The sequence below is a fragment of the Gouania willdenowi genome, chromosome 14 (assembly GCF_900634775.1).
Source record: "Gouania willdenowi chromosome 14, fGouWil2.1, whole genome shotgun sequence".
NCBI lineage: Eukaryota > Metazoa > Chordata > Actinopteri > Blenniiformes > Gobiesocidae > Gouania > Gouania willdenowi.
The window spans coordinates 22,468,400-22,479,204 of NC_041057.1; the positions used below are offsets into that span (position 1 = coordinate 22,468,400).

General features: G+C 38.1%; 1 protein-coding gene across 2 annotated transcripts in view; it reads right to left on the reverse strand.

Moving 5' to 3' along the window:
* The window catches only part of lhfpl7 (LHFPL tetraspan subfamily member 7), a 175,830-nt gene extending 166,808 nt beyond the window's left edge, over window positions 1–9,022 (reverse strand). The window contains exons 1-2 of one of the 2 annotated variants that reach the window (XM_028467629.1): window positions 8,961–9,022; window positions 8,394–8,836 (exon numbers count right to left, since the gene is read on the reverse strand). In XM_028467629.1, the coding sequence (XP_028323430.1) occupies window positions 8,394–8,741 (348 nt within the window). In that variant the 5' untranslated portion in view covers window positions 8,742–8,836; window positions 8,961–9,022. Of the gene's footprint in view, window positions 1–8,393 lie in introns of both variants that reach the window. The other variant, XM_028467628.1, reaches the window with a different exon arrangement.
* Between the last annotated feature and the right edge of the window lie 1,783 nt (window positions 9,023–10,805).

Consider the following 10,805-nt stretch of genomic DNA (forward strand, 5'->3'; position numbering starts at 1 on the left):
TCTCAAAGCAATGACAACAACACTAACGTCTACAGGACATTAAACACAAGTAGGCCAGTCTCAGAGGGAGCCTTCGCTTTCCTTATTTTGCTCCATCTCCACTTTTTACTCTGTCCTCTCCCCACAGCAGCCTCAGAGTTTTCTGTATGTGTTCCTCTCCAAACGAACACCACAGAGCTTAATGTACAGTTATGGCTGTCTCTTTCTGCTTGTGGGAACGGTATTATCTGCATGTAATGCTATAGACACCTCCCGTGCTCGACTCGTGGGGTGTGTTTGCGTCTGGGTGATTGCTGTCCAAAAAGGAAAGCGTCAGCAAAATATGCACCAGTAAGGAAGGGAGGGGAGAGTCATGAAATAGCTCAAATGAAAACTTAATGGCCCCTTCACCTTTGTTAATGGATCACACTTGCAATGGTCCATGTAAGGGCTGAAGAGCCATCAGTCCTGCTCTCACTAACTCACTAGGAATGGAGTTCATAATTGGGAGAACACTAATTAGCACACTGGTGACTGTCTCAGCAGCTAAACCGGAACCATAAATGAGCCTCGACACGTTCAAAGTCGACAAAGGACATTGCTGAGAATCCCTGTCCACATGAGTAAGATAAAACACAGCAAACCAGCAGGTTCCCATCTGCCCGGTGCAGTCCCAACACCTGTGCTCCCAGTTAAACAGAAACCCAGACGCCGCATTCCTCATTCCCTCTTTGCAGCTGCTTGCACTCCCATTGCATGAGCAGCATTTATTAATATCTCCCTTTCAAATGCTAATCGCCTTTTCATACATGAATCATAACTACAGAGGTGGATGCTCTTTTAAATCAGGAGGATGGAAGGCAGGCTGTGGGAGAGGGAGAGGGGGCTGAGGTAAAACTAAAAGCATAAGTGCAGTGAGTAATTATCCAACTTGTGTCCCAGATATCAGCCCAGCTAACTAACAAGGCCAAACGCGTTCCTTTGTAAACTCAAACACAGCAGGGAGTATGTCAGACATCTAGTAACCAAGTGGTTCCCTGGGTAAAGGTATTTGGATCAATAAAAACAGATCAGCAATGATCAGCTGATCGATCACCTGCAGACATCTGATGAGCTAACCGCTAACGTCACGTCGTCTTCTGAAAGACAAATCACATCAGGAACCCAATCCAACAGGAGACTCTATTACTGGTGGTTTTAGTGTTCATAAGCTAAATAGATGCTATATCTGATCAATCCATAGATAATGCATTGAAAATGTGTCCATTGTGCAAGAATTTAAAGCTGCTGGAGACAATAGTTTTTAATCAGACAAAGGCATAGTGTTGGCCTCATAGATCAATAAATTAAAGACTATTTGCTTGAGAGAGAAAAAAGATGGAAAAGGTGATATCGGGAAGAAACTAGATCATAAAAGGTGTGATGCAAATCACTGCCATCTATGTCTGGCAAAAAAACACAAGAAATAATAAATAAATAAATTCTATGCACTTCACATCCCACAATGCAATGTGCCAAAGTATCCGACAACTTCAATAAACAAACATTCAGCAATTTCAACCTTTTACGTCTTTTTTGAGCAAATGATTTTATTGATTTATTAGACTTACATTAGGGTTCTCACCAGCGCTGTTGAGCGTAGGGGCCCCCGACATTGTACTTTTTGCTCCCCTACAAAGCGATGGCGCCCCCTACGCTCCGTTTTCAGCAACGCCTTTTTTTATGGGTACCGTAGTAAAAACTGTGGCAAACTTGTACACAAAAGGGACTTCCTCCGCTTGGTAATCGTAATTACTGTCCAATATAAACAGTGAGCTTCAACCAGATGTAGAGTGTAGCTGCTCATCATGTTTGTGCTTAAAGAGACATCGGCTTCTAAGCGTGTGCCAAAATATTGATACGACAATATATTACCAGGTTTCGTCTTGCGGTACATTATCGATTACCTGGCACCAAATATCGATTTTTTTGTTTTGTTTTTTTTCTCCTTATTACACAAGATAACTGTAGGGCCCTATGAAATTCATGTGAACGGAATTGCGGACATCACCGTGAGGCAAGTAACGTTTTTTTTATGGGGAAATGTTTCCGGAGAGCGCTCATTAGGTGCACCGCCCTCCCCCTCCCGTCTTTGCTGCCTAAACCACCTGAAACACCATTTAAACCGCCAAAAAACTATGCAAATCACCACTGACTCCTAAATACAGAGCCAACCAGTGCCTGCTTAACTTTGCTGTGTCTGTAAAGCTCCATGCATCCGTTTCTCGTCAAGAGCAGCGGCGCTCCGTGCAAACGTGATCAGCTGTGATCAGCTTCACCTGGTCAGAAAGCATAAACAACATCTCATCAGAGCTATAGAAGATCCGTGGGAAAAGTTGCGTGTTGTTGTGAACGAGACCATCGATGTCAGGGTAATGCACTGACTGAAATGTTTATTTTTCATACGCAGCAATATTTTCATCAGTGACACAGATAACGTAATGTATTGTGGATTAAATTTCCCGAGATATATTGATTATTGCAGAATCGCTGTATCTTGATAACATCGTTACCGTGGGCAAAAATCGAGGTTCCTGGCACTATCGGCTTCATTCTGGTCAGACAGGTTCGGGCCATGTTCTTTTTTTTCCGGCCTGATTAAAGCTCTACTGTGTGCATCCTCTGCATGTGTGTGCGTGTGTTCCAATTACTGCAAGTTCCACACAATACCTCATTTAAATGTGAAAAGCATGTCTTGGAATCAGTCTTTTGAATAAAATGATATGTGTTGTCCATACAGTGTGTGTGAGTATTTATGAGTGGAGGACCTATACATAGCATGCATAACTAGCTACATTCACCATCACCTTCACCAATTTAACAAATATATTTTAGCTTTAAAGTAAGGTTGGAACAAACATTTAAAAAACAACTTTAGCTTTACTTCACTAAATTTGGCCCTCAGAGAGTTATACTTTTCAAAATGTTCTGCGTTGCGCGACCCCCCTATACTGTGAAACATTCCTGGTGAGAACCCTGTACACTATGTCTTTGTTTGATTACAAATAAAATAATTGTCTTCAGCAGCTTTAAGTACGGATGTCCCGATACAATTTTTTTTTCCCACTTCCGATACGATACCAATATTGCAGCCTTGCGTATTGGACGATACCGATATCGATCTGATACGTAATCAGCACAAATCATACATACTTGTAATACGTATTTTGTAGTGTGGAATGTTAGAAAAGGCTTGATCAAGTGATGTTACTCAAACAGAGAATAATAGTCAGCAATTCAAGTTCACTTCAGTTATTTTTTTACTGTCAGTATATGGTGGGAACAACTGAGGGCGGGGACAAATACAACAAAAAGTTATCGGAGCGTTTATATCGAAAATTTTAGATGCAGTCCAATAAAATCCGATATTCGTTTTCTGGCTGATATCGGACCGATATCTGATATCAATATCGGATTGGGACACCCCTAGCTTTAAGTATGATTCTCTAATGATGTGGTGCAGCCATCACATGTAAGTGTCTATGACAAAAGCTTGTTATTTCCCCAATTTCCCCCTGAAAGTTCAGCTGCAATAAGTTTAGTTTTATAAATACATGTATAGTATAGTTCTCCAACACATCTAAAAGATCCCATATATATATATATATATAAATATGTGACTTAATAGTGAAACTTTCCAATCACAAACAATAACTACATTTCTATTGTCTAATCACAGATAAAACAAAGAGCTTTCTCATTGAGGTGAATTGGAAAACCTTCTAAATTAACCTCAGTTTATTCCTATGGGCTCTACTGTGAACATGGTTATGGGTCAATTGTTAGTGAGTGCTGAAGCAATGATCCTTTCCCATGCTCACTTTGTTCTGTTTAACTCATTAGACTGTTACACTTGTAGTTTTAATTAAATGAATGTGGACTATTTCATCACGTTGGAACAACAAACAGGAGCGTAACGTACCTTTATTATTATTACAAGCCTACAGTAGATCCAGGGCTCTTGTTGTGAAAGGCTAGAAGAAGTTGGTGCTCATTGTGTATGATGATAAAGACTTTTGGGCCATCAGTTCAAAGTTGACTTAGTTAACTTAATATGAGCCAGGCAAACCTATTGTTATCCTGCATGTTCTTCTTCTGAGGGAAACCTACTTCTCATGCACCAACAGTCACCAGATTTGGCAGAAAGGTCCAGTCCCATGCCAGATTGCCTCAGCTGCAAAAACAGGCCAAAAGTCCTACAGGTGGCGCTACAGCAAGCCTCTAACGTTGAGAATACAGAAAATTCGCAACAAATCAACCATATGTGCTAGAGATTTGCAACTTCCACCAAAATGTAGTCACAACTCTGAATAAACGTGTGTACATATAAACTTGTTGCAAATTATTGCATCCGTCACTTACAAATACATATAAAACACATCACCTGCCACATTTTCAGACTGTCTGACACAAACAGATTTTTGATTTATCCAAATTGAGCCTCCAGTGCATCAAAATGTAAACAATATTGTACACATATACTTGCCTAATTTTTCTAACATTTTCAATGTTCATAAGAAAAACAACATTATGGAGTCATGGTAGATGATGTTTGGAAAACATCAGAATTGTATCTCAAAAACTATTTTTTATTTACTTATTTATTTTTGCAGCATTTTGAATTTCACTCTCATGCTAAATGTTGGAGTCAATGTAAAAATGCTTTTCGAGCCAATAAATCAATGTTATAAACACATGACCAACATCTCCATGCTGTCAAGGTGCAATATGTCTATGTATTTTCAGATTTTTGTCTGAATAACTGAATTTTGAATGGTTGTTTGAAATCTGCCTATACACGCCAACACGGACCATTTCTGTGCTGTATTTCATCTATTGATCACATTAAAATGTACACTTCTATCTTGTATAATGAAGAAAACTAATACCATGTGTACACTAAGACCTGATGCCATGCTTGTTGTTTGTTGTTCGATGTTCATATTGTATATATGTGGAAAATATAATAAAAACCTAAAGAGGAGGGGAAAAAAGTTACACTTCTGATCATCAGCCCCAGGAATAAAGTGTATTTATAAACTTAATGTAAATCTTTAGAATGGAAAAAAACAAGTATTTTTAGCTTTTTATTTTCCTGGCAACTTTAATTGCACCACATGCCTGATCTGTAAAAGCTAGGGTTGGGGACAATTATGATTGTAATCGTGTAATTGATAATTAATTACAATTATGACATAATTTATAATTGTAATTTTAAAAATCTGTTGGCGTTGTAATCGTAATTGAATTGTAATTGAGTTAAAGGTAGAGTAGGCGATTTTCAAAAGCGAGCATGATTTAGAATGTAGCCTGAGCCTCCCTGATGGCTCCGCCTTTACCCCCCTCACCCCTCCCCTCTGCGCTCCGTCTCACTCACATGCATGCGCTGCTGCAGAAGAGGAGCTCAGCTCATCACTTGTATTGTGTAGAAACCTCGTTGTCTCATGTCTTATTCATCAGTAAGTAAACAATAAACTTTACTATTATCTATGTTAAAAAATGAGACCAAAAACTCTGTTTCAACTCTGTCAGCGGTGACGTGCTTTCAGCGCGAGCTCGTGCATGCGAGGAATTGAGAACGAGCAGGGAGACATTTCCATTGATCAAAGTTATTACAGGTTTACAGCTGCTACAGTTGATGGATTTTCTGCGTTCCTTTTTCAGAGAATATAAGATTTTAATTTCTGTCAGGACATAAAGACAATTTCAACCAGAAACTTTAAAAGCGTATCTGGAGGAAATCGCCTACCCTAGCGTTAATATAATTGACTTTACAATTGTAATTACCATGGAAATTAACTAAAAATTCAGTGAAGTTTCACACTCATACAGGTGGTAAGGGTTAGAAGAGTTAGGGGTTAAAAATAGGATATTTATTTTATTTTTATTTATTTAAAACTATTTTACAGAGTAAATAGTATGAATGTAACTGATGTTTTATACAAAGAGTTTACAGCGAGTACTAAATTCCAACTCTCGTCCCTAGTTGGGCCTTTACATAAGACATTATAATAAATGCACTAAAATGTAAATGTTAAAACGACATCGTACACACGATAAAACGCATACAATCACAACGCTATATAAATAAAAGTTAGTAAAATTGTAATTGAACTTTAGTAATTGAGAGCATCATTATAACTGAATTTCAGGGGGGAAATAATAATTATATTGTTATTGTAATTGAGAAAAAATGCTGGTTATCGTAATCATTAGAGGTGTCCCAATCTGATATCGGCTATGGGTCCGATATCAGCCAGAAAACGAATATCAAATTTTAGCAGACTACATCTAAAATCTCCGATATATATTATATTTATTCAATTGTAGAATACTGTAGATATTTTGTTGAAGGTTAAAATGTATGTAACCAATTGGTTAATAATAAATGGGTCAGTTTTTCGACTGTTGCTGACTATTGTTCTCTGTTTAAGTAACATCACTTGATCAAGCCTTTTCAAGCATTCACCACTACAAAATAAGTAACTAAAGTATGCATGATTCGTGCTGATATTGTATCGGATGGATATCGGTATCAGCCAATACTCAAGGCTGCAATATCAGTATCGTGTCGGAAGTGAAAAAGCTATATTGGGACATCCCTAGTGATCATAATTGAATTGTAATTGAACGTGGATAATTGAAAAAGTAATTGTAATTCAAAAATGTAACTGAAACCAACCTTGGTAGAAGCACCCCAGTGTGTGTGTGTGTGTGTGTGTGTGTGTGTGTGTGTGTGTTAGTGAGAGTAGCTGTAGGAACATCTCATGTTGTCATTGGAGGCTGAATCTCTCTATAAAAGCAGGGAAGTTCTGCGTGTGTGTGTTTTGTGGAGCGAATTTCTCCCCAACGCTGTGTTTGTTCGACCCGAAACTTTATAAACAGCTTGCACATAGCCCGAGTGTGTGCATGCGTCATTTTGGACTTATTTGGTGATTTCAAAATGTTTATTTTCATGTTTGTTTGACCGTTCAATGTTTTGACCGGACGGACGGGACCCGGAAGTTATTGGCGGGCAATAGCCGCGGCTGTGTTGAGAGCGAACGGCAAAAAAATGCACATTTCTCCGCAGATAGGGCATTATAAACGCTGATATTTTCACCACGTGCTATATAACCAAATGCGCAACTTGGATATACATGCTGAACGCAGACAGAGCCGTTTAGAGAGAGAGTTGCGACAACTAAAGAGTTCCCAGAAGTTTCCAATAGTTCCTGAAAGTTTCAAATAGTTCCCGGAAGTTTTGTGTGTGTGTGTGTGAGAGACAACCCACGGAGGAGATGGAGAAAGTCCCACATGGCAACCAGGAGGACAGGTATCAAGTCTCACACCCACACGCAGCCATGTGCGCGCACACACACACACACACACACACATCTCAAAACACGCCCTCACCACACATAAGGTATTTATAATAAAAATATACAAAATTAGTAAAATAAACCAAAAAACTAAACAATTATACAAAAAGTACACAAAATGACAACAGAAATGCACAAAAATAAACAAAAAGGCTCCAAAAATACATAAAATGACTCCAAAAATACATAAAATGACTCCAAAAAACATATCACAAAAAAATACACCAAACAACAACAAAAATAGGAAAATGACTCAAAATACACAAAATGACTCCAGAATCACACTACAATAACCACAAAAAACAATGATTATACAAAAAAGCACAACAAGACAACAGAAAGATAAAAAAAAAAAAAAAAATTTAAAAATACACATGATGATTCCAAAAAACATACATTACAAAAAAATACACCAAACGAAAAAAAAAAAACGTAAAAATTAGTGAAATAAACAGCAAACATTTATCATGCACATGTCCCATATAATTAAACCAGGGAAATCGCACACGCAAATAAACCGTTTTATAACACTACAGAGTATGTCCACCTCTTTGTACATCCACCTTCAAACACATACTCATTTGGCCATACTGTATATGACAACTCTACTTAAGTTCCTCCCACTATATGAATACATACTTCTGACTGTACTAGCTCATGTAAAACCAGGATGCCTGTAGTGGAAAAGTTGTTTAGAAGAAGTGAAAAGTCTCCTAAAGGAAAGTTTGTGATCAAACAGAAGCTGCATCAGCACCTGATTAATGATTAAGAACCTTCAGGCACCAGGACACAAGGTGTTAATCGCTTAATTGCACAGAATATAATTTCATAAATGAACAAAACTATGAATGTAAATCATCCTGCTTGATTAAATGTCGCCACTCAAAAGTCATTTTCATGATTTGAGGGACTAATTGGTCTTGAACGTGATTGGATAATAAGCTGGAATGTTACCTTCACGCGCGCACACACACACACGCACGCTCAAACACCTGGGTGTGTATTCCAGCATACCTGCCAGGAGCTGGAGGGGATCTCTGAGAATTTACCCAGTCCTCCAAAGGTGTAGCACCGGTACATGTGGTCCAAAGACTCGGAGCAGTGCCACAGCAAGCCGAAGCTCACCGAGTCCTTGTTGTTGTTGTTGTTATTGTTGTGTTGGTGATGGAGAGGATGGTGGTTCCTCAGCTGCTCCTTAACAATCCAGGCAGGAGAGATGAAGCTGAAGCTGCAGACGGCCACCAGTGCGGAGGAGAGCAGCACCCAGAAGCAGCCCACACAGCTGAACATGGTGGCAGAACATGGACCCACAGCTTCTTCTTCTTCTTCTGCTTTCTTCTCCCGGCACAGCAGTGCGCGCATCTGGAGCTCACGCTTCTCTAACTTCAGCCTCCTCGCGCGCTACATCAGCGGAGGAACACGCGCGGCACAGGGTGTGCGTGTCCACAACATCTGGGCTGGAGACAAACAAACCATGAAGAGACTGTGGAGAACGTCCTCAGGTCAAGTGCACGCACACGATGTTTATCACATGTGTGTGTGTGTGTGTGTGTGTGCTACAGACTAGAGTCGGTCACTCACTGTGAGCAGCGCACTTTGCCTCCCAGAACAAGTGCGTCTGTACCGCGTCAAGGCAACGGGACTAAGCCAAGACCAACATCCGATTTTGATTTTCAAAGTAAAACCCTCTGTGAGCAAACATGGGCAGAAGCGGAACTGAAAAGATAAGACTTTATTATCAGCCCCACAAAAATGACAAAACATTTTCTTTTGCAGGCAATGTGAAAAGAAGAAAAACATAAATCTATATTAAAAACATACACAACAACAACAACAACAACAACACAAAAACAACATACAATATTTAGCGTCAGCATATTGATTATGATCATTATAAAGCACCTGGAAGGAGGAGGATTATTGCCATATGGATTTATTTTTGACCCACCACTCATTTTCTGTGATCAGAGCGTTAGTGTGTTTATTTTAATTAAATACAAACAAAATGCTGAAAACATTAAGCTGTCTTTATTAATGCTTCCTCCACACCATGCAGTCCCAGCACTTAGTTTTCTTACTTTGTGACCAACTTTTTTTTGTTTTTGTTTATTTTAATATTCAAATCATGTGTGAGGAAAATGACTGCAGATGTGGGAGGAGTCAAATAAGGACTGATGATACTTAGTTTTTGATTTTCTGGTTTTATTGTGAAGCATTTGATTAATTTTTGAAACGAAAAAAAATGCAAACTTCAGAATAAAATAACTTTTAAACATTATGTGAAAACAAGTTAAATTATTTCCTAACTGGAGGAAAACTACTCAAATTAAAGTAAAAAAAAAGTAATTAATATGATTACTCATAGCATATACTATTATCATCCATTCATTATCTAAACCTTATTTCTTCAAAGGCTCGTTCACTCCTAAGCATCACTAATTATACTCATTAATCTTACACACATACTCTTGAATTGTGAAATGAACCTAAAGTACCTGATGAAAAGCCTGGGGAGATCATGCAAACTGGGAATCTGGCCAATATAAACACTAAATGCTGCCCTCTTTATAACATTGTTTAAACTCGTGAAATAAAAGCAAAAATATTTACCTAATTCGTTTTATTCAGAAGCCACATAATGAACATTTACTTTAAAATAGTAAACTCTTTCTAATTAGTGGATTAATAGTTTTGACATAAGGCTAAATGCAATGAACTAATAATGAATAAATATATTTCACATCCATTATTTTAGTTGTTTTGTAAACATTGAGGCTGGAAAAGGGGGGGGGGGGGGCAGGACCAGAAGTTAATGGATTTTTTAAATTAAAAAGTTTTTCAAACTAAGATGAAATTTCTTCTTGAAACTTAGTGAGTGTTGGACAAAAATAAAATCAAGAGCACACGAAAAATATTAGATTTTTTTAGTCAAAACGGGACATTTGGGTCTTTTAAGGACTGAAAAGGAGAGTTATTGTCAATGTGGTGAAGGAGGACTGCATAACAGACAAGCTTGTAGCTTTAACTCACACCAAAGCAAGTGATTTCCAGCTAAAATAAATATTTCATACCTAATTCAGTATTAAAAAGGCAAATACATAAATCAAAATAATCTGTGATAATAGACTATAATTTCATACAAAGTAAACCAGGGTGTTTGTAACAACATGAATGTGATTTTCTTCTTTATATTTATAATTTTTTTCTTTATACACAATGTTTAAAATCACAAACCCTGACTTAGACTTTGTATATTTTACAGATGGGTAATGTGTAATTCTCTATAGTGGTCACTCTATCAAAACAGAGCTTAGCTCAAACCAGTACATTTCCTGTCTGAATGAAACACTTATTGTGTCCTTTTGTCAGATTTTACCCTGGAGACCATACTGCCCCCTCATGGTTGAACTGGTAACTGTCCCTCTG